The sequence below is a fragment of the Galeopterus variegatus genome, unplaced genomic scaffold (genome assembly GCF_000696425.1).
Source record: "Galeopterus variegatus unplaced genomic scaffold, G_variegatus-3.0.2 Scaffold4932, whole genome shotgun sequence".
NCBI classification, from domain to species: domain Eukaryota; kingdom Metazoa; phylum Chordata; class Mammalia; order Dermoptera; family Cynocephalidae; genus Galeopterus; species Galeopterus variegatus.
In genome coordinates, this window is record NW_007731043.1 from 59,393 (window position 1) to 82,813 (window position 23,421).

Sequence of the window (23,421 nt, forward strand, 5' to 3'; positions counted from 1 at the left end):
CTTTGCTTAGGGAATGTTGTGGATGGTTTTATCTTCATACCACTAAACTTTCCCCATATCAACAAAAAGCTGTTTTGCTTTCTTATCATTCATGTATTTACTGGAGTAGCTCTTTTAATTTTCTTCAAGAACTTTTCCTTTGCATTCACACCTTGGGTAACTGGTGCGAGAGACCTAGCTTTCTACCTGTCTTGGCTTTTGACATGACTTCCTTACTAAGCTTAATCGTTTTTAGCTTTTAATTTAAAGTGGGAGACACACGACTCTTCCTTTCACTTGAACACTTAGAGGCCTTTGTAGAGTTATTAATTGGCCTAATTCCAATATTGTTGTGTTTCAGGGAATAGGGAGGCCCAAAGAGAGAGACAGGGGAACAGCTGGTCAGTGAAGCAGCCAGAACACACACCACATTTATTAAGTTTGCTGTCTTACATGGGCACAGTTCGTGGTGCCCCAAAATAGTAACATCTTATCACAGATCTCTTATCACAGATCATCATAACAGATAATAATAATAACAAAAAAGTTTGAAATGTGACACAGAGACACAAAGTAAGCACGTTCTGTTGGAAAAATGGTGCTTAGACTTGATAGACTTGCTGGATACAGGTTTGCAACAAACCTTCAATTTGTAAAAAACACAATATCTGCGAAGTGCAATAACATGAGGTATGCCTGCATACTTTTGATGTTAGCCCCTTATCAGATGTGCGGTTTGAAAATATTTTCTCCAATTCTGTAGGTTGCCTCTTCACTCTGTTGATTGTTTCCCTAGCTGTGCAGAAGCTTTTTAGTTTGATGTAATCCTATTTGTCTATTTTGTTTTTGTTGCCTGTGCTTATGACATCATATCATTGCCCAGGACAATGTCATGGAGATTTTCCCCTGTATTTTCTTCTAGAAGTTTTACAATTTCAGGTTTTACATTTAAGTCTTTAACTCATCTTAAGTTGATTTTTGTATATGATGTGAGAGAAGGGTCTAATTTTATTCTTCTGCATGTTGTCCTAACACCGTGTATTAAAGATACTGTCCTTTCCCCACTTTGTCAAAAATCAATTTACTAGGGCTGGCCCATGGCTCACTTGGGAGAGTGTGGTGCTGATAACACCAAGGCCATGGGTTCAGATCCCTATATAGGGATGGCCGGTTTGCTCACTTGGGAGAGCGTAGTGCTGACAACACCAAGTCAAGGGTTAAGATCCCCTTACCGGTCATCTTTATATAGGGATTTAAATTTTAAAAAAACGGGCCGGCCCGGTGGCACACTCAGTTGAGGGTGGCGCTTGGGAGCGCAGCGGCACTCCCACCGAGGGTTCAGATCCCATATGGAGACCGGTCCGCTCACTGGCTGAGCACGGTGCGGGCACAACACTGAGGGTTGCGATCCCGTTGCCGGTCGCGGTACGGGCACGACACCGAGGGTTGCGATCCCGTTACCAGTCACGAAGGGAGACAAAAAGTAAAAAAATAAAAATAAATTAAAAAAAAATCAATTTACTGTAAATGTACACATTTGCAGTAAATTGGGCTCTTTCTGGGCTCTCTATTCTGTTTCATTGATCTATGGGTCTGTTTTTATGCCAGTACCATGCTGTTTTGATTACTTTAGCTTTGTAGTATATTTTGGGTTTTTGTTTATGTTTATGGCTTTATTATGAAGGATACAACTGAGAAATCACCAAATGGAAGACATGCATAGAGCAAGGTATGAGGGGAATGGGAGTGCGAAGCTTCCATGCCCTCTCAGGGCACGCTACCCTTTTCAGCACTTTGATGTGTCCACCAGCCTGGAAGCTCTCTGAATCTCCTTGTTCAAGAGTTTTTTGGGTTTTTTAAAAAATTAATGAATTATTATTATTATTTTACATTCTAAGATGTTGTTGCAGAGCAGGTGGGGGAGAAGGGAAGAGGGATAAGGTGGGAGGAGGATGAAGGAAGGAGATGGGAGCATGGTCAAAGCCCGTGGCACCCCCTTCATTCTGGCAGGGGAGCCCAGGGGGCTTCCAGGAGCAGCTCAGTCATTGCTAGGCTGGATGCAGACATTAAGGGGCCGTGGCTGAAGCTATCAGCCCGCCCATAGCCCCAGCTCAGGAGCCTGGGGTGCTTCTGCCAGTGGACCGGTGGTCATCACTGGGCTGAATTCGGATGCCAGAGGACATGGTGAGGACTTCAGGCCCTCCTCACCCTGGCTCAGGAGCCCAGGGGGCTTCCAACTCTCCTAGGTTTTATAGGTATTCTTTGGTGGGATTAGAACTTTACTGGTTAATATCAGAACTCAGTCTCTGATCTGTGGGTTTTTTGTGTTTGTTGTCAGTTCTGTGTTGGATTATTAGCTACCCCACCACTTAAACTCTGCACTGGAACTAATTTATTGTCCTTTGCTTACTTCTAAAGTGGGGGAACTTCCTGTGGGAACCAGCACTTGCAGCCTGTGGTTGAACTCAATTGCTGCTTTGCTGCTGATTGCTTGAGGAAGGCTTTTTGTGCAGCTCAGGTTTTAATTTTTGACCATGGAAGCACTTCCAGGTCTTGTGAGCTCTGGTACAGCTGGCTTTTGTGGAAACTCTGGTCTGAGCCTGAGTCTTTTCAGCAAACTGAACTCCTGAAGTTCTATATTCCCAACCATTATCCACTGAATAGTTGTGTGCTGTTTGGGGATGCAGATCAGCTGTCCATGCTGTGCCCCAATGTTCCCCCAGTGAGCCAGTCTCTCCCACCTCCTGCACTAGGAACACTTCCCATGGGACAGGCCATGCACCAGTCCCTTGTGATGACTCACCAGCCTCTGAGTGGCTCCTTTTTCAGTCATCTGTGGCCTCTCACTCCTATGTGGGTCCACGGGAACCTTGTCAGTGGTCTTGCTGGCATGGGGGCCACCAAGGTCCTCTTCTTCCCTGCGGTCTCCATGCAACTTCACACAAAGGGCACGACAGTGGCTTTTGCCAGCTCTCGTTTCATGTGCTCACTAGGGCCAGAGTTGAAGTGATTGGGGCTCAAAATGGTCAGAGGGGTTCCTTCTTTCTGTCATTATGGCTTCTCCTGCCTTCATGAGCTCCGTAGGTCTCTCCTCCTCTTCCCCTGAATTCTAGCGGCCCCAGCTTGGAAGTTTTTGCTTTTTAATAGTTGCAAATTAGTTGGTTGTGGGAGAGGGTGACGCTGGGGACCATCTGTTCTGCTATCACGTTTGCAGTTTATTTTAGAGTCAGATAGAGTGATGTCTCCAGCTTTATTCTTTTTGCTCAAGATTGCTCTAGCTATATGAAGTCTTTTGTGATACCGTATGAGTTTTAGGATTTTTTTTTTTTCTATGATCTTGGAATTTTCATAAGGATTGCATTAACTGCAGATCACTTTGGGTAGTATGGATATTTTAGCAATGATAATTCTTCTAACTCATGAACACAGGATGTCTTTTCATTTATTTGTGTCTTCTTCAATTTCTTTCATCCGTGTCATAGTTTTCAGTATATAGGTCTTTCACCTCCTTGGCTAAATTTACTCCTAAGCATTTTAATTTTTTGTAGCTATTGTAAATGGGATTGTTTCCCTGATTTTTTTTCAGATAGTTCATTGTTAGTGTATAGAAATGCTACTGATTTTTGTATGTTAATTTTATATTCTACATTACTGGATTTGTTTATTAATTCTAAGTTTTTTGTTGGAGTATTTAGGATTTTCTCTATATAAGATCAAGGTGTCTGCAGTCAAGGACAATTTAACATCCCACATGTAAGCAGTGAGCTTCATATTCATATTTCAAGGAGCAATTTAATTTCAGCCAAATATTATTTGTTACATTTAATTGATATTAATAGTAATGTGTTGTTTTGCAGTTTTGTTTCTAGTCATTTTGTCTATAAATTTATTGCTTTGTAGCTGTATATAGCTATCAGCATAAGATATACCTAGCATATATCTAGTTTTACAGATACATACATTTAGTAATATTTTAATATAAGTCAATTCTAGAAATCTACAAAAAAAATTTTCAAAGAAAAAGAAGTTCCTGTATTACTGACTTAGGAAACACTGTTTTAGATGCTGAGACTCCCATAAGTGCCACAACTCCCACCACATTGGCTTAAAGCCAAATTTGCAGCCCATCCCTAGCAAGTGTTCATATTTAATGGAATATGTTTTGTAATTAAACTTATCTTGGTTCTGTATGTTTTTCTTCTGTACATCATATCTAGTGCAAGTTCTTTACAATAGTTTATATTTATTCTCTTTTTACCTCATTTTCCTCACCTATAACCAATACTTTTTATTGTGCTATATTTTATGTGTCTTGAAGGCTGCCCTAGATCCTTTCTGGAACAAAAATGGGTACATATGCTTACTTTTATTTGTTATTATTATTTTTGGCAGCTGGGCATTATGGCCATTTGGCAGCTGACCCCACCTTTGACCTTGGTTTTACAAGATTGCACTGTAACCAACCAACTGAGCTAACCAGCTAGCCCTGAATGTTTACTTTTAGTAGTGGTCAAGGGGTAATAAATAATGTGAACCTGATATAATAAGGTGACTTAGGGCCTGAGATTCGAGATGAAAATATAAGCTCATACACCTCTCTAATCATTTCTACAGGAATAAATAGAGATGGCTGCTAATATCTGTTAATTCACCACAAAAACCCAGCCTATGTTTTCTTCCTTCTCTCTTGGGAAAAATACCAGTGCCCTCTAGCGTCCAAAATGCACCTTGACTAGTGCCTAGTATATCAGTTCATTTTCAAAGAGTAATGTAACAATCCAATGCTACAGATCATTTTTAAAGTAAATTTCAGAGTACTGAATCCTTGGCAGCGATATGCAAGCATGCTATTATCCAACAAATCACCATTTAAATATTCTCTTTTTTATGTTTTTGGGAGTAAGGAATACACAAAAATTAATTTTCGGGAGGAGACAGGATTTTTTTTTAAAAATCTACTTTTTCCTAAGACTTAACATCTCTAGCCCAGCTTCATCGGAACCTAGATAAAAATCCCCTTAATTATCTTCTAATGCAAATGACGAATGGGGTTGATTTATTAGCATGTAGTAGCAATTGTAATTGTAGGTACAGAAGCCCTAAAGACCTACTTACTGGTAGTGACTGTAATTATTTACTGTGGCATGACTGTTTGTGTAAGTCTTCCATCCTTGGCTTTCTAGCAGCGTCTAGAGGCCCCAAAGCGACCCCACGGTCGCCTGGAATACCCCTCCTGCTGCCTAAGGCACGTTCCGGGCGCGCGAGGAAGAGGACCGACCGAGCTGCCACCGTCTGAGACGCTCTGTCCTCCGTTTGTTTTTAGTGCCGACCTAAAAACTCACTCCCCGGTGCCCTAGGTTGTTACAAAGCCCGGGGTACCGGAGCCCCGACGCGCCCCGCTCTTGAGCCTGCAGGTGGCACACGCGTCCTCCACTGCAGGCAGTCCCAGTGGCCTCGTGGCGGCGCTGCAGCCCCTTCCCCCACCCGGAGGCAGGGTAAGCTGCCCCGTGGATCCCGCCCCCACGTCCCTGACCCCGCCCCGCGTCCCTGGCCGCGCCCACCCGGGAGGAGGTGGCAATTGGCGGCGCGGCGGGGGCGGGGCTACGGGAGGTGGGCTGAGGGGGCGGGGCCTGGGAGGGGACAAAAGCCTGGGAGAGAAAGGCCTGGCCCGCCCTCTGGCCCCCGGCTTGCTGCGGAGGCGGTGTCAGAGGCCGAAACAGCTGGGGCCCAGTTGGGACTGTCTGTGTGTGCGCGTGAGTGGCTGTGGCTTCCCCGTCTCCTCGCCAGCGTACCTTCCCCAGCAGGTAACCTCGGGCTCCGGGGGACCGCCTTGGCACTGGCTCTGGCTGTTGGGGGAGGGTCTAATTCCGCACACGGCTGGGATGGGGGAAGGAAGAAAGCTTAGATCTTGGGGATAGAGGGAGGAATTAGCGGCGAGGCCTCGACTCAAGGAAGGGAACAAATCCAGGTATTGGGCGTGGGAAAGAGAAATGGGGAGGGTGGGGGTGCTGGACGCCTGGATGTACAGAAGATCTGCCCTTCGGCATGGGAGGGAGAAATTGGGCGGCGGGGAAGTTGGATGCAGTGACGAGTGGAAAGCCAGGTCTGCGCATGGGGAGGAAAGCCGAGCGGTGAGAGGTTGCAAGGACGCGTAGATTAAGTCTTGGGTGTAAGAGGAAGAAAACGTGCGGCAAGAGGGGAGTAGGAGGCAAAGAAGGGCGTAACGGAGGAGCTGGGTGTGCACCACGAACTCTGGCGGCGGGGATTGGCGGTGAAGCCGAGGAGAAGCGTCCGCCAGGGGGCGGAACTCCGGTGGCTGTCAAAGGGGCTTCGCGAGGCCACCCGGGGTGTGAGTGGGGTTGGAGAGACACCCCCGCCTCCGCCGGAATATCGAGTTCTGGGAGAGACGTTCCCCCGCCAGCTCCCGGGGCCTGTGGTTTAAAGGTCCTGGCACCAGAGAGGGAAGGGGAGAGCGTGGAGACCTGGAAGGAGGAACCGAGACCGCTTCGGTTGCAGTCCTCTTGCACAACGGCCACAAGGACCGTCCTCAGGCGAAGAGCCTGCTGGTCACAGCGTCGCCCAAGGCTGTGCAAACCGCAAGACCCGCTAACGGGCTACGAACCAGGGACACGCCCTCGGACTCACCCACCTGGGTTGTGCACGGCACGCAGCGATACTTGTGTTCCCATGACCTTTATTTAGAAAGAGCCTGCTAAAACTGCCCTTTGGCCCTCTGGAAGGTCAGCACTGTACCTTAAACTTGATAAACTGGGTTGTCTGGCCAGTATAAAAACAGCTAAATCCTCCTGACAGGGGTGTTTTATATGTTGACTTTCTATTTCCTGTTTTGGTTTTGTTTTGTTTTAGGAGATAAACTGCATTCAGTTGAATCTGCAAGATTAAGGGGAGTTGGAGTGATTAGAAATCGATTCACTGTTGAAGGTGAGAATTAACAATTTCCCCCTCCCTCTTCTGTCTTTTGATGTGGCAATGCTGTACTGCCTTTAATTGGTCTTGGGGGCAAGCCTAGGCTCCAGTGAACAGGTCAGGAACTTTTCCAATAATAAATTGCAACTGCTTCCTTGTTTCTTTTAATCCAGTATATTCTTTGCAAGAGACTATTTTTGCCCAGAAATCATTGTAGTTTATGAAGTCAGCTAAAAAAAAAGCTAGCTAAAAACTTAGGGTTGATGAAATAAAATTAAATATGGTAAGCTGCTCTTTTTTCTTTAACTGCTGTGTATTATTAGTCCAGGTTTATTTTCTGGAATTGCACAACTATGAGAAGAGTTTGAAATTCAACTGCTTTCAGACTAAATGGATTAATAATTGTTGGGCTTAGAACAGTCCTCCCTTAAGTTGAAATTAGGGTGGAAACAAAATCTGAAAGGCAAGGGTGGAAGAGTGGGGCCTAAAGTCCATCCCATGGAAATCAAATCCAGAGGAAATACAATAAAGCCCGACACTGTAGTACAATAAAGCTTCGCTTTTTTAGTTAAAATGTGATAAAAATTTGGGCTTAAAATTGGCATCATCTCTAGATCATGGCCATCCACCCCAGAAGTGGGGTTCTTGGGCCAAGTCTACATCTGCAGATCATTTTCATGGCTCTTTGAATACCTATTCAAGAATTGATATGTGGGGCCGGCCCGGTGGCGCACTGCTACAGTGCGCCGCTTGAGAGCGCGGCGGTGCTCCCGCCAAGGGTTCGGATCCTACATACAGACCGGTTCCTGCTCACTGGCTGAGCGAGGTGTGGGAGCAACACCGAGGGTTGTGATCCCGTTGCCGGTCCCGGTCCGGTACGGGCGCGACACTGAGGGTTGCGATCCATTGCCGGACACGAAAAAAGACAAAAAGGAAAAAAAAAATGTGATAAAAATTTAATGGATAAATAATGTGAGGAAAACCTGAAATGTTTCAGTTATGTATTATGGGATATAGAAAGAATATAGCAGAGAATATGTTTGCTTTAACTGGGAAGGAAATAATTAAGTAAAAAAAATTCTGTCACTCAGTCTTGATACTTTAAGTACAGTGTATGACCTTGTATTAACTGTATTTGCCATCAAGGACGAATAGCCGAGTCATAACCATTGCAAAATACTCTATAGGAACATAACCAGGAAAATACAGTGTTGATGCCAAGATGAGTTTGCTGCCTTTCTTTTGTTTTGTTTCATGTTAAAACAAGGACAGGTGTAATGGTGGGTTCAAGCATGACTGATTCATATACTTTAAGCTGTGCTATAAATTATACTTTAAATTACAGATGGGAATAATTGATTCATCCATACCAGTTTGTTCATTTGTTTTATTCTAGTTGAGCTCCGGAAGGTTCCCAAGTAATGGTCTAGGGAACCTCTTAAACACTAGTAAGCAGGATTCTAGAATTGCCAAGTTTGGGAAGTGAATATGGGCCTGGGAGTTGGGCATATATCCCGGTTTGCCAAAAGAAACTGAGGCTTACTGTCTACTAATCATTACATTTTTAATTTAAAGGCCAAATTGCTTTAGCTCAGCTTTTCAAGAAAGACTGTTTAAGATCTCTTACCTAATAATTTTTTTTAAACTCAGTTCTGACTTTTCCAGTCCTTAAGCTATAAACTTAAAGGAATAAAAGCAATTTGCTATTGTGTTGCTGGAAGAAAAACAGTATTTCTGTTGGAACATCATGAGAAGGAACAGATACTTTTAGCAGGTTCAGGACCTCCTTAGCCTCTCCTGGAAAAAGCACAGGGCATGGCCTTCCTTGGAGCCTCAGTTTCACTTCTTCCAAAGGTACCACCCTTGCCCTTTCTGGGAATCAGATTGGTTTGTATTTACTACCCCCAAACCCAATTCCTTAAAGTGAGGTCGCTTCCTGGAACAATGCTGCTTCCCTATCTCTCACCCACTCACTAGCGACTTACCTTGCCTGTGAACAGCCAGAAGAATAGTCCAGGAGTTGGGATACTGAAGAACATGGCAGAGACAGGCTTGGGTCCTGGGCAGTGGTGCAGAAATATACACATTTCTCTAATTGAGAAATCACTTTTGTATTTAGCTCCACGTCTCCACTGTCTGTGTCGTCTCTAGGAAAACGTTCTTCTACCAGGAATTCATCTTTTCACTTTTAGATTTAGAAGTTTCTCTGAATATAGGTCACAAGAACAAGTTGAATCTCCTCATGGGTGGTATTTTAACCAAAAATAGCCTCCTAAAGGAGGCGAAATATTAGCATTTGTCATTCTGCTCATCTTGAGGGCCCAGTAAAATGAGGAGTTGGACAGAAGTTTTCAAAGAAACATGATATTGTGGAAACAATCTCATTTCATTAAGACAAACCAATAGTCAAGAATAATCATAGCATTATTAAGGGCATGTGACAGGGTCAGGCTCTACCCACGTTCCAGCGAGGAACCACATGTGAAATATATAACACAATGCTTTATTCAGAAAGTGCTCAATTCCAATGGTAAATGTAATTGTTATTACTAACTTCTTATGCAATTGTGCTATTATGAATTGTTCTTTTAGTAGTCATCAGGTATTTTATATTTCATTTCTATTTTATAATGAATAAATGACAAGGCATGTATCTTATCTGTTTTTTCTTTTAGCTTTGTTGAAGTCAAAATGTCCAAAAAAATCCATGGCGGTTCTGTGGTAGAGATGCAAGGAGATGAAATGACACGAATCATTTGGGAATTAATTAAAGAAAAACTCATTTTTCCCTATGTGGAATTGGATCTGCATAGGTAAATGAATTACCCTTCTGTACAGCAACCTTAGAAAGCATAATGTAAGCTATTTCAAGGTGCAGTTAGCTTTTTTACATAGATGTAGCTGTGTTTTGTGAATAAAGCTTTTTTTAAGCCTAACTGTATCCAGATAAATCTTCTATTTTAATATTAACATACTGCTAGGAAAACTAGATTTATCATTATTTAGAAGTTGAGAATTATAAAGGGAGCAAAGTGATTTTCAGGTCTTTCTAACCCTCTGTTTCCTATGAAGGTTTTATTTATAATAAATCAGTAGCCAAGAGTAGCACAGTGTATTATTTGTGGAAGGGAAAATAATAGAGGATGTAAGAAACAGTAAACTCAATGTAGTTAACACAATTTTGTTCTTTCAAGCTCAATTTTCTGTCACTACTTAATTAGTTAATGGGCCTTTTTTTCTTTTCATTCCTTGCCTTTTGCCTTTTTCATACAATTTTGTAACAGAGAGACCCTTGAAGTTACTTAATTGAACCCCCTTCTTACAGTAGAAGTTCCCTGATATGTCTCCCTTTGCCCTACGTTTAAAGTGTTTGGGAGCAGATGTGAAAGTCTCTATGTAATTCTCTTATTTTTTTTCCTGTGTTTTCCAGAAACTTGGTCATGTTCTTTGTACATTTGAGCTAGGTAAAGACAGAATTTTTAAAAGGGTGAAGTGGCTGAAGACTGGCATGATAAAATGTTCAGCAACACATTTCAGCCAAACTACTGGCAATTATCAGTGTGTTTGCCTCAACCCAGAATTATACATCAGGATGTGTCTTGAGGACCTGTTATTTGGTGTAGACATTTAATTCACATGGTGTCATTGGACACCCTTTTTCATTGTTCTAAACCTTAGCTGCTGCTGATGTCTCTATTGTGCAACTGTGATATGTAAGTATCTGCAGAGGTGGACCAAACATTAGGAAATGAAGCACAAAAATATCTTCTAAGTAGGTTAAAGAAACATTTTAAGAACTCTCTCCTATATCAGAACTTTACCTGACAGTAGGTGAACTTTCAGGTTCTTGCCAGTATGCTTTGATACTTTTTAGCCTAGAGGCATTAGGAGTTCTAAAAGAGAGTCATTACACCTAGGAGGAAAAGAGAAAGTAGCTGCAGAGTAAATTTGCATCATAAGTTGGGATATCTAAGGAAAGGAAAATAAAAGAACTAAAAAGAGAAATCTAGAGGCTTAGTCGTTCAGCACGTTTCAAGAGATGAAAAACTTTTCTTTAAAGCCTTGGAGAACAAAATAAATTACTACTTTATTTTGTTTTACCTCCTTTAGACAAACTATTATATACTTTAAATAAAGCTTTGCAGTCATTTTCTATGCTCCACGGACAACCAACATTCTTTCAGCTCTGAATGACCTGCAATCTGGGTGTTGGTGGTTAATACACCATTACTTATCCAATAAACTGCAGGCTTGTTTCCAGAACAAAGAGACTTGCCCAAGAATTAGGGAAAAGTTCACCTTATGACTAACTAGCATGAATGAAGAAGTCATTAGCATTTTTGGCATTGACTGTTGTATCTATATACCTCCCACCACTTTAATGCCAAAATACAAAAAAAACCTTTAAACCCTCCCCCCTTTATTTATTTATTTATTTTGGGGGGCAGCTATCCAGTACAGATCCCATGACCTTGGTGTTAGAACACAGGGCTCTAACCAGCTGCTCTCCCCTTTAGTTTTAAAGCACAATATTTACTAAGGGGAAAACAAGGTTGTGCCTAGGCTTATATTTGTATGTGGATTATATGGAGGGAAACCAGGCCAAAGGGTTGCTTCTGTATGGTGAAAAGCAGGCAGAGTTGGATAGTTTCCATTCACTTCCTGATAGACAGCTTCCCATTACAATACAGGGAGGCATGGCCCAGCAGTCCAGTTTTTCTTAGTTCCTTTTTTAATTGGCAGCCGTCTTCTGTGTTTAGCAGGTGCGAATGCTAAGACTTGGCATATGTAGGTGTATTGGAGCCTTCACTTTCTGCACGGCATGCCCTGCATGCCATCTCTGTGGTCATAGGTTATAACCTATCAGTTTGTCTGAAAACTTACACTTAATGATTTTTCCTTCCCAAGCTATGACTTAGGCATAGAGAATCGTGATGCGACCAATGACCAGGTCACCAAGGATGCTGCAGAAGCTATAAAGAAATACAATGTTGGTGTCAAGTGTGCTACGATTACCCCCGATGAGAAGAGGGTGGAGGAGTTTAAGTTGAAACAAATGTGGAAATCGCCAAATGGCACCATCCGAAATATTCTGGGTGGCACTGTCTTTAGGGAAGCTATTATCTGCAAAAATATCCCCCGGCTTGTGAGTGGATGGATAAAGCCCATCATCATAGGTCGTCATGCTTATGGGGATCAGGTAAGTCGTTTTGGCATAGTTTGATTTTCCATATTCTTTTTAGATGGCCCCTAAGTTCTAATTTTATGTGCCTTATTCTTATCTTTTGGTGTCTACACTCATTAAGCAAGGTGCATAATTAAGAAATGCATATATCTATAGCTATATTTACACACTTTAGACAGAGGTAAATACAGATAAACTTACAGATAGGCACCCATTTCAACATGTATGATTTTTTCAATCATATTTTTCTTCCTTTATCCTTATATTAGGTTATACCATAGGATATTGTCATTTTTGTTTTGGTAATTTCGTATGGTCCAACGAGATCAGTGGGTTTCAACCCAGGTTGCACAATAGGATCCCTTTGCAGTTTTTTGGGTGGTTTTGTTCTGTTTTGCTTTTTTTGTTTGTTTTAATTCCATTGCCTGAGTCCTACCCTACACCAGTTGAAATCTGATAACCTTGCAGTTCAGGCATTTTAAAGCTCCTTAGGTGATTCCTAATGTGTAAACAGGGTTGAGAACCACCAAAAATTATATTAAACATGATCACTTCATACATAAAAGAAAAACTGATTCAGTCTCATTAAAGCATTCCTTCCTACTTAGGAAAAAAATGTAGTTCCTATACTTCTGTACAAGTAGGCTCATTGCCAAATTAAGCAGAAAAACTGCCAGCTAAACAAAGTCCAAATTCTGAGTTGAAACAGGTTTCAGACTTTAATACAAAGTAGCTTATGTCTTAAGAGAACCTTAATATTGGGAATCTATGATGCTGAAATCTTTGAAAACAGTGTGGCTAGGGTAGATGGCTTTCGGTTCCTGGGCAAAGGGTCACCAACTCATTCCTTGAGGGGTCAATTAACATTGCTCCACCCTGTGACTCAAACTGTCCCTTCATCTTGAAGTCCCTTCACAGATACCTTCCAGAAGCCCCAGGAAAGGGAATGTAATTGGCAGTGGTACAAACTCACTAATCCTGGGAACATCACCCTAAGTTCTTAACCAGTTCAGTCACATCGCAGTGGTACAAACTCACTAATCCTGGGAACATCACCCTAAGTTCTTAACCAGTTCAGTCACGTCTTTTGTTTTGTTTTGTTTTGTTTTTTTATGATTTTGACGTCAGTCATTTGGAAGAAGGCCATTCTGTTTATTAAAGTTCAGATTGAAAATTCCAAACCTCAGGTTGATTCACTGACTGTTCAAATGTGCATAAACCTGTACAAAACATTGATGGTGCTTTGCTGCCTCGGTTTCTTCCTTTTGAGAAATGGGAATAAATTACCACCCATAGCAAAGGACTTTATATGTCAGAAGTGTTCTGCATAGAGCAGATATTTAATCTTTGTTATCTGACTGCTATTTTATCAATTGTCATTAGTATTACTGTAAATAATTACTGTGGCTGGCACCTGCTGGTACCTGACTCTGCAAATATTCTAATCCAAGTCATTGAAGAAGGTACAATGCAGCAAAGACTTGTGGACCCCCATTGTGTGTGCTGGGCACATTTTTTCACTAGAGTAGCTCAGGCCCGTAAGGGAGGTGGCGATCCTTGAACAGTTCTTTCCTAAGGGTCATCATCCTGTTGCAGCTGCTTCTGGAATAATTGCTTCACATGGACAAGTCCTGGTCCTAGGGTTAGAAACAAATGATAACCATGGAGAGACAGAGCCCTAAAGGTTTAAGTAAGGAGCAGATCTCAAGTCCACTACGTGACAGTTCCTTCCTTTTAAGATTGTTGTAAGAATAGAATGCTTCTCCCTTACGTAAACTTCCTAAGGGAAGGTGCCTTATGTTACTTTCTGTCCACCCCATATTGGTGCTCAGAAAACTGTCCTGTTCATGGTAGGCACCTATAATTATTTATATAATTATTTATTGATTTTTAATGTGAACTACCACTACCTAGCTTTGGGAACTCCTCTCTGGACCTCTTCATTCCCAACTCTTAAAAAAAAGAAGGTTAAAGGAAAAAAAACAGGGTTGAGCTACACTATCCTGTTTGTCTAAGTGTCTTCCAGCTCTATATTCTATGATTTTTTTCCTTTTAATTCCTGTTATAGTATTTTTCTTTATACCTTTTCCCCCCCTGCACAGTACAGAGCCACTGATTTTGTTGTTCCTGGGCCTGGAAAAGTAGAGATAACCTACACGCCAAGTGATGGAACCCAAAAGGTGACATACGTGTTACACAACTTTGAAGGTATGTATGAGTCTATCACAAGCTATATCTTTTAACTCTTTAACAAATCATTTAGACAACATTATTACTGGTTTCTTAAAGTTAGTTGTGTGCCTAAAAACACAACCTGAATCTACAACATTTCTGCAGAACCCAAAATCTAACATAAAAAGTAATTTTGGCTTCCATGCCTTCCCGTGGCTTGGATAAAAGCACAAAGGGGTTAGCCACTTAATTGGAAATGCATATAGGCAAAGACAATGCATTTTCTTAAAATGCATTTAAGAAAATGATACATTTGTCTTAAAGCACAGAGGGAAGGTTGACAGTAATCTGTTATGCACTGATTATATAAATTAAACATTGATAACCCCAAATCACCTGTCATGTAATCCTGCCCTTTGCTCTGGTAGGGTTTGTATTTGGAAATAGTTGCATTATATATTTGCTGAAATTTTCTTCTTGCCCTTCTGGATATGTGTCCTGTGAAGGAGGAACATTTACTTTCTACCTTTTCCTCCCCAGCCACCCTGCTGCTTCCAGTATGGCAAGTCCCACCCAAAATTGTTGAAATAATAAGCAGGCCCTTTTCTCTTCACTATTGAAGTTGTTGAAAGCACTCACACAAACAGAAAACCTAACACTTACCTAGCTTTTATTTTCCTTGCCTCTTCCAAATAATATCATTTTAATAGAATGTAGTTCTATCTAGTTTTTAGTATTTCTGTATCTTCGGGATCCTAAAGACCATATGTTTTTCTTATTTCTATTGTCTTTCCAAAACAAGTTAGAATGTCCTCACCTAGAACTGACTGTCCTCCCATTATGTGCCTCAGGACTCTTGGAATATTCAGGTCGAAAGCGTGCCTGGGATTTTCCAAGTCTGATCCCAGACGTGGGAGCTGAGAATTGGGTTCTTTGGTTGTCGTGGCTGACTTCAGTCTTGTTGCAGCTATACTCCATTTACTTTTCTCCTTTTTTCCTCTCATCGGTTTCCCCCCACAGAAGGTGGTGGTGTTGCCATGGGGATGTACAATGAAGATAAGTCAATCAAAGATTTTGCACACAGTTCCTTCCAAATGGCTCTGACTAAGGGCTGGCCTTTGTATATGAGCACCAAAAACACTATTCTGAAGAAATATGATGGACGCTTCAAAGACATCTTTCAGGAGATATATGAGAAGTAACTATAACTTATTTTTTTCTTTTTCTTTTTCTCAAGTAAACTGGTATTCATGGTATAGAATTTGCAGCTCCTTATCTTTTTGATTCTGGGACAAATCAAGTGAAAGTCACCAGTGTCCCTAAAGATAGTGACAAAACTGAGATTTAGCAGGAGTGAAACCAAACCATTCTGAGTTGCTTTTAGAAGGTAAACATGTCCTCCATTAAGAGCCCCATATTCATTTTTTTCAGAGCCAGGATTGTTTAATGTTTAAATAAAAGCACCTGTTAGTGATAGAAAGTTCTAATTTTTCAAGTGTGTGAGGGTCTGAGTCAAGCCCACTTCCATTCTTTCTGAAAACCATTGTTACAAGTTAAAACTCTGCTTTAGTGCAGTCATTTCACCTGAAGTCTACCTTCATAACAACTTTGGATTCCGCAGTACATGAGGTGAGCATGTGTTAACTTTGAAGATGGCATAACTCCCTTTCAGATGCAAGTGTTCAGGCCAGAGCTTGGATTTTAGAAGGGAAATTAATCCTGAGGCAGTTCGATACCTCTTTACACTACTCATCAACACCCATCCTAGAAACTGTTCTGTAATACATCTAGTTTCCTGAATGATACCAAGCAGATATCCTGAATGATATCAATACTTAAAATAAGCTGATTCTCAAGAATCTGATCAGTAGTATACTGAAAACTGGAAAGTAAAGTAGTAATTGGGACTCCCGCCTGTCTCAATTCTCATATCTTCCTGCAAGGTAGGGACAATTGCTCTTACATTTGACTAGTTGGAACATGACTGAGTAGGTATTAGAGCTTATGTCTGTTGAATTCCCAAGTTTGTGCTTCTACTAAAAAATGCTGCTTCCTGCACCATCTTTGGGAGAAGCAGATGATGTCCCCAACAAAACCAATTTCCTTTTTTATTTTTCTCTTTTCTTTCTTGTTTCTTAGGCAGTACAAATCCAAATTTGAAGCCCAAAAGATCTGGTATGAGCATAGGCTCATTGATGACATGGTGGCCCAAGCCATGAAATCAGAAGGAGGCTTCATCTGGGCCTGTAAAAACTACGATGGTGATGTGCAGTCAGACTCCGTGGCCCAAGGTGAGGAGCCAGCAGACCAAGTAGAGATGCAGGCCTGTTGCCATTAGGTCATTCCATGGTGGTTCTCCAGATTGGGAAGGTGGATTTTATAGCCCTTTGTTGTCAAATCAAGAAATGTTAAAGCATCCAGGTGCATTGTTTCATCTGACAGATAAGGAAATTAAGCTCAGACTTGGGAAGTGACTTTATCTGAGGTCACACAGAAAGTAACTGAGTGGGTTGACACTCCTGGCTCCAGCCTTAAATGTTACCACGGTTTATCTCTCAACCTTTTTCCATAATTGATGCTTTAAAACCTCCAACAGGTAGCCCAACTACCTGATCTGAAAATCACTCCTTTTCTCTGCCCTTATTTTCCCACTGGTGGGAATCTAAAAAACCACGGCACTGAGGCAAGGAGGGGTAAAGTGAAGGTCCTGGGTTATCTAATAACTAAGGGTGAGGTGGGTATCTCCAGGAGCTCATTCGTCTGGCAGTAGGTCTAATTATACCCCTTCAGCTGCCTTGGAGGCTGTTCTGGTGCTATAGGAGTATAAAACAAATATGTTTTACTACTTAGCTTTAAACAAAAGAGTATTGAGCAAATAAGCCGAAAGCTGTTCACAGAAATTCCGGGAACCAATTCAACTCTCCTTTCCTTGATTTCCTGAGCCTCAAATTGCCCTTCAGTTTCAGTATCCATAGTCGCTATGTAAATCTGAATCCCCCCAGATGAATGTTTGTGTTAATGTTAATTATGTTCACTTTTCCGCAGGAAGTACTACTTTTTCTTCCTTTTATAAAAGTTACGCATCTCTTACCAGTTTGAAAATCAGTAGACCAACCCAGTTAAAGATAACTTTTAGTCAGATAAATAAGTTACACAACTCTCTTTACCCTCTTTCTGTTTCTCTAAATCATCAATCATTTGTATTAAATACAACAGAGGAAGGAGTATTGCTTTGTGGTGACTTCATGGTGAAAAAGGAAAACTATTCCTTGTCATCAGAGTCCTGGAAAGGGGACCCAGAACCATTCTGTTGTTTGTTGTTTTGTTTCGTTTTGTTTTGTTTTTTGGACACTGGCTGGTCCAGGGATCCAAACCCATGACGCTGGTGTTGCAACAGCTCTAACCAACTGAGCTAACTGGCCAGCTCCTTACTGTTTTTAAATGGCAACGGGGAGAGTATCTAGAGAAATATTTCAAGTGTAAAAGTCAAGTTAAGGAGGTTGAAAGAACTTTGAAATAAGAGCTCTGAAGTGCAGTATGCAATAGTGCACTGAGAAGAGACCTGGAACCTCTGTTTGTCCAGAGCCTGTAGATAACATGACCTCAGTGCAGCTAAACAGAGTAAAAGGCAGAAGAGCTGGCCTTGCGTTCATTTTTCTCTAGAGGCATGAACTATTTTGGACTCATGCCATTTCATTTATGTCTTCAGTTTTGACAGTGTTGCCAGCTAGTGTCTTATAATATTAGTAGACAGAAACTCACTATGGTTATAGTCCTGAACTTCTCTAATCAATAAATATTTGAGAGCACAACCTTGTAACACCAAAGTCAATGGTTTGGTTCTCTGCCCCCACCGCTGCCAAAAAAATAAATATTTGAGTATCTACAAAGCCTCAGATCAACACAGTGGTATAGAAGGGAGCCACCAGCCCCACACAGAAATTTCAAACTGTACTCAAAGAAGACTAAAAAATAAAATGATAGACAATTGACTTAGTCTCAGACCAAAAAATAAAAAATAAAAGGTAGCCACGTAATGTAAATTTACATTAACTACACAGCTACTCTTGGGAGGTAGCAAAAATGGAGATAAGGGTTCTTTGAATTTAAGTGGAAAAGAGTGAATATAAGAAGGAAGATCAATTGTATGGGCGTTAAAGTCGTAATGTGGTCTCTGAATAGGAAACCACAGAAAAGAATTGCTTCGTTGAAGGAATTAAAGAGGAAGGAAGGGCAAGTGGTATGTTCTTGGATCCAACCCTTCCTGGTTTCGGGGGTTTTTTTGTTTTATTTCTCTTTTCCATTCTCTTATTTACCTGCCTTTCCTTCCCAGTCCCAGCGAGCCATGAGCAGCTTGAGGGCAGGAGATGACTGTCACTAATGTTTATTTCCACAGAACAGCAGAACATCTGCATGTAACATCAGCAGAACATTGAGCTCTTACTCTATGGCTGGTGCTATTCTAAGGAATATGCACATATGTGTTTTTCATAGATATTCATTAACACGTGTATTCATCAAATCCCACAAGCACTCATGAAGTAGGTGCTTTTATTATTCCCACTTTGCAGGTAAGAAAACTGAGTCACTGTGGCTATGAAGTCACAGAAGTAGGGTGAAATAAAGGCAGTTGGACCCTAATCCCTCCATCATGGAGCAGATACCCCCGAGATAAGTGAGGAAAAAGTCCAGCCTTTCTAGATCCTTTGACTCTGAGATCTTGAGCAGGGGCCCTGGTTTCTAAAAAGCAGAATTATTGGTGATTTCATGTGCTCATGTTTCTTTGTTTACCGAGACCTGTCAAGATGAAGTCATTTGCTCTCGTCTCTGAGAGATTCAGTGCTGTATACGCAATTGAACCTATACCTCATTCCCTGCCACTTACAGGTTATGGCTCTCTTGGCATGATGACCAGCGTGCTCATTTGTCCAGATGGCAAGACAGTAGAGGCAGAGGCTGCCCATGGGACTGTAACACGTCACTACCGCATGTACCAGAAAGGACAGGAGACATCCACCAATCCCATTGGTAAGATGGTGTTAACTTCTACATTGATTTCTGCCCAAAGAGTAATATGTAAAGGAAATCTCCAAAGGAACTCAGACATGTTCCTCTGGCTGCTCAGTGTTTTATGTGCAAAGTCATCACCAAGTAGCTGATTTGTTCTACTAATAAGAGCTACTTTAATACGCTTCTTAAAATACACAGTGTATGTTTTTCTATTTTGTGGGATAATATACATTACAGAGGAGAATGTTATCAACAAGCATTTTCCTTTAACTCTGGTGCAGTGAAATGTCACGTAAGGCTACAAATCTAAAAGCCACCTGAATAGATCCTTCCAATAGGGTTTCAAGGACAGCACTTTAAAAAGAGATCACAGTCTGGAAAGAGGAGACCAATACAGACAAGATGTAAATGAGATTGTGTTCTTTTTCAAATTAGTAAGTGTCTCAAGCTTCAAGCACTAGTACTGCACCATGAAAATGTGCTTTCTTAATGTTTCTGTCTGGCAAAATATCCAGCTTTTCTAAAACTTCTAGCCCATATGGATTGCACCTAATGAAGTCAGTCATCTAAACAAAAAACTGTTCTGCTTTGGGGAACTGTGAAACATTTGGGAATCCCTATAACTGGGATGATTTAATTTGTTTGTTTTTTTTTTTTTTTTTTCCTCTTTTAGCTTCCATTTTTGCCTGGACCAGAGGATTAGCCCACAGAGCAAAGCTTGATAATAATAAAGAGCTCGACTTCTTTGCAAAGGCATTGGAAGAAGTCTGCATTGAGACCATTGAGGCTGGCTTTATGACCAAGGACCTGGCTGCTTGCATTAAAGGTTTACCCAAGTAAGTATAAGATGCCCTAAATGCTGTAGTCAGATTACTGCTTATTCTCACTCGGCTCAAAACATCAGTGCTTTTTGGAATTATATGAATTGCTATTCATCATCCTGTTCAGGGGTCAGCAGATATTATCTGTAAATTGTCAGATAGTGAACATTTTAGGTTTTGTGAGACTATACAACTACTCAACTTTGCTTCTGATGTTGTAACAGGAAAGCAGTCATAGACGATATGGAAACAAATGGATATGGCAGTAACCCAGTGAAACTTCTATGTTCAACACCAGGCTGCAGGCTAGATTTGGTCCATGGACCCGGGTTGTGGTTTGCTGAAACCTGATCTAGTTAACAATCATTGAATGACAAGAAAAAAATTATAGACAGTTGAAAACAAAGGGACCTCAGGGGCATTTTTTTTTGGTGGCTGGCCAGTACAGGGATCCAAACCTCTGGCCTTGGTATTGTAACACCGTGCTCTAAGCAGCTGAGCCAACCTCCCAGCCTCAGAGGCTATTTTATTCCACCCCTTTATTTTCTTTAATTTACAGATGAGAAAAGTAAGCAGCACAAGTATAAGTCCAATCTTATCTGTAACCATCAGTCACATATTCAAGGGCCCATGCATTGCCTAGGGTTTTTCTGAGAACACGGTAACCAGTATCCCCACAGATTAGTCCCTCAAAGTCAAAGTTGGTTACTATGATTCATGTTAAGAAACAAACTACTAAAATTTAGTACTAATACTATGTCCCCACCAATGTGTCCTTAGAAATCTCAGTTAAAGTCAGTATCCTTTAGTAACAAGGATGCTAAATCACTACCTGTTTCTTAACTTAAATTTCCAGCAAGAATACAGTGTTTGAAATGTTCTTATCATTACAGTACCTTTGTAGCCTATTTGATAGGCACCTATCAGCAGGATTAGGTTAGTCAGTCTGATGTCTTTTGTTTTTCTTAGTAAAACACACAGAAATGAGCATTAAAGGTTTTTTTAAGGATATGTAGCAGTTTGTGGGAATGTAGATAAAGGTGTGGCTGTATCCTGAAGAGGTTTTATTATTTTTAAGAATGAGGAAAAAGTGGAATGGTTTTGGTCTCACTGGCATTAGTCTGAACTGAAGCTCTTTGATAGTTTCATCCCCAAAGCTACATGGCAAGAAGCTTAATGCATGTGTGGATGAGCCTCCATCGCAGCTGCCTAAAGAGCCTGAGGCCTGAGCCTGGGTCAGCCCTGGGAACTTTGAGCCCAGACATTGTCCATAGATTTGTAGCTTGTTAACATTAATCGGTTTTCTTCCAGAAATAAATAGAATACTGCCTCACGTAGCATTTCTAGGACTTCTCGACCTGCTACCATATCAGAGACAAACTAAATTTTCTTCTTTTCTTTTTCTTCCGTATTAGTGTACAACGTTCTGACTACTTGAATACGTTTGAGTTCATGGACAAACTTGGAGAAAACTTGAAGATAAAACTAGCTCAGGCCAAACTTTAAGTTCATAGCTGGGCTTAGGAGGATAAGTGGGGTTTTTTGGTAACTAGGTCCACAGGTTTACATTTTTCTATATAACACTCAAGGGTAAAGACAAAATTGATTTAGTAATTTGTTTAGCAGCCAGAGCTCATCTTTTCTATAAGTTTACAGCCTTTTTCTTATACGTACAGTTATTGCCACCTTCATGAATGTGGTGGGGACTTATTAAAAATTGTATTTTATTTTCTAGTAGCAGCCTACAAATAACTTTCATGCTCATTCATATTCACTGTCACTTTTTCTCATGTTCTGAAATAAATGACCAAAATCCCAAGAGTGCTTGAATGGTAAACAATAGCCACAGTATTGTTCTCTAAAATATGTATAAAGTAGAAATTCACTCCCTTTCCCTCTTGTCCATGACCTTTGGCACTGGGAGGTTTTGGTGTTACAGAGGTCCCATGATGTGAGGTAGAGCTGTACCTTAAACTTGCATGTGATTAGAACAATATGAATGTAACTAAAATGTGTTGAAGACACTGCAGTCATTTTTGTAAAGAGCTTAAACATTCGAATGTTTCAAATATGCTGAATATTTTTGAGGCCACTGGAGAGTTTGGAATCTAGAATAAATACTACCTGGAGGTTTGTTCTCTGTTTTTGTCTCTTCCTTTACCTGGCCTGGCCTGAGGATTATGCTACCCTAAGTAGCATATTTCACCCAAGTGCAATAATGTGAGCTGTACCTTTTTTGGACTTCTGCTGACTTGTTTCATTTTTTTTATATAAATGTGATTTCTCAGAGGTTGATATTAATTTTAAACACTATTCTAGTCCTGTTCTCTATCTGAACTGTTGATTTTAATTAAAATTAAATGCTAATGACTCTTTGTCTAAGTTTTTAATTTATTGGGTATTCTTAGATGCCAAGCACCATGCTATGTCCTAGCCACAGGAATTTGATTTGAAAACTGTCCCATGGGCAGTATTTGGAGCACAGGCGGTGGGGGACATGGGTCCACCAGGGGAACACTGGGGCACAGCAAGGACAGCTGATCTGCCTCCCAATCAGCACAGGACCACTCAAAGGAGACTAGTCAGGAATATAGAATTGCATGAGGTGCAGTTTGATGAAAAGACTCAGGCCCAGACCAAAGTTTCTACACAACCCAGGTGCACCAGATTTCTCTAGACCAAGAAGTACTTATAAAGTCAATCATTAAAACCTGAGCTGCACAAAAAGCCTTCCCTAGGGAATCAGCAGTAAGCAGCCATTTAGCTCAACCATACAGCTCAAGTACTGGTCCCCACAGAAAGTTCCCCCATTTAGAAGTAAGGAAAGGACAACAAATTAGTTCCAGCACAGAGTTTAAGTGGTGGGAACAGCAAATAATCCAACACGGAACTGAAAGAAAAAAACAAAGTACCCACAACCAGAGACAAAGTTTGATATTAATTAGTAAAGGTCCCATTCCACCAAAGAACATCTATAACACCTAAGACTGGAAGTCCCCTGCCTGGGCTACCAAGCCAGAAAGTGGGGAGGGCCAGGGGCCTCAGCCATGCACCCTGACACCTGCAACCAGTCCCAAGGGTGATGGCTGGGGCCCTCGGCCACACCCCCCTGACATGTGCAACCATCCCAGCAACTACCACTGAGCCACTGCAGGAAGCGCCCTGGGCTCTCCCAAGCCAGGGCAGTGGGGGGCCAAGGGCATTGGCCACACCCCCTGACACATGCAACCAGCCCAGTGGCAACCACCAAGCCACAGCAAGAAAAGCCCCGGGTTCCCAAGCTGGGGTGGGGCGGGGGGGGGGGGGGGGGGGGGGGGGGGGGGGGGG

General features: G+C 41.4%; 1 protein-coding gene across 1 annotated transcript; it reads left to right on the forward strand.

The window, feature by feature from the left end:
- Positions 1–5,685: 5,685 nt before the first annotated feature.
- IDH1 (isocitrate dehydrogenase 1 (NADP+), soluble) lies at positions 5,686–22,465 on the forward strand. The gene is made up of 10 exons (XM_008588627.1): positions 5,686–5,783; positions 6,847–6,921; positions 9,582–9,719; positions 11,815–12,106; positions 14,194–14,299; positions 15,284–15,461; positions 16,403–16,554; positions 19,151–19,291; positions 19,947–20,109; positions 21,510–22,465. Exons 3-10 carry the CDS (start codon positions 9,598–9,600, stop codon positions 21,598–21,600), a joined length of 1,245 nt encoding a protein of 414 aa, XP_008586849.1. The 5' UTR covers positions 5,686–5,783; positions 6,847–6,921; positions 9,582–9,597; the 3' UTR covers positions 21,601–22,465.
- The last annotated feature ends 956 nt before the right edge of the window (positions 22,466–23,421 follow it).

What these genes read in the sequence shown, in the direction of transcription:
- IDH1 (XM_008588627.1), top strand. Translation starts at nt 9,598, where the DNA reads ATGTCCAAAAAAATCCATGGCGGTTCTGTGGTAGAGATGCAAGGAGAT. An exon ending in GTCATGCTTATGGGGATCAG is followed by an intron (nt 12,107 to 14,193) that starts GTAAGTCGTTTT and finishes CCCCCTGCACAG; the next exon opens with TACAGAGCCACTGATTTTGT. An exon ending in TGCATTAAAGGTTTACCCAA is followed by an intron (nt 20,110 to 21,509) that starts GTAAGTATAAGA and finishes CTTCCGTATTAG; the next exon opens with TGTACAACGTTCTGACTACT.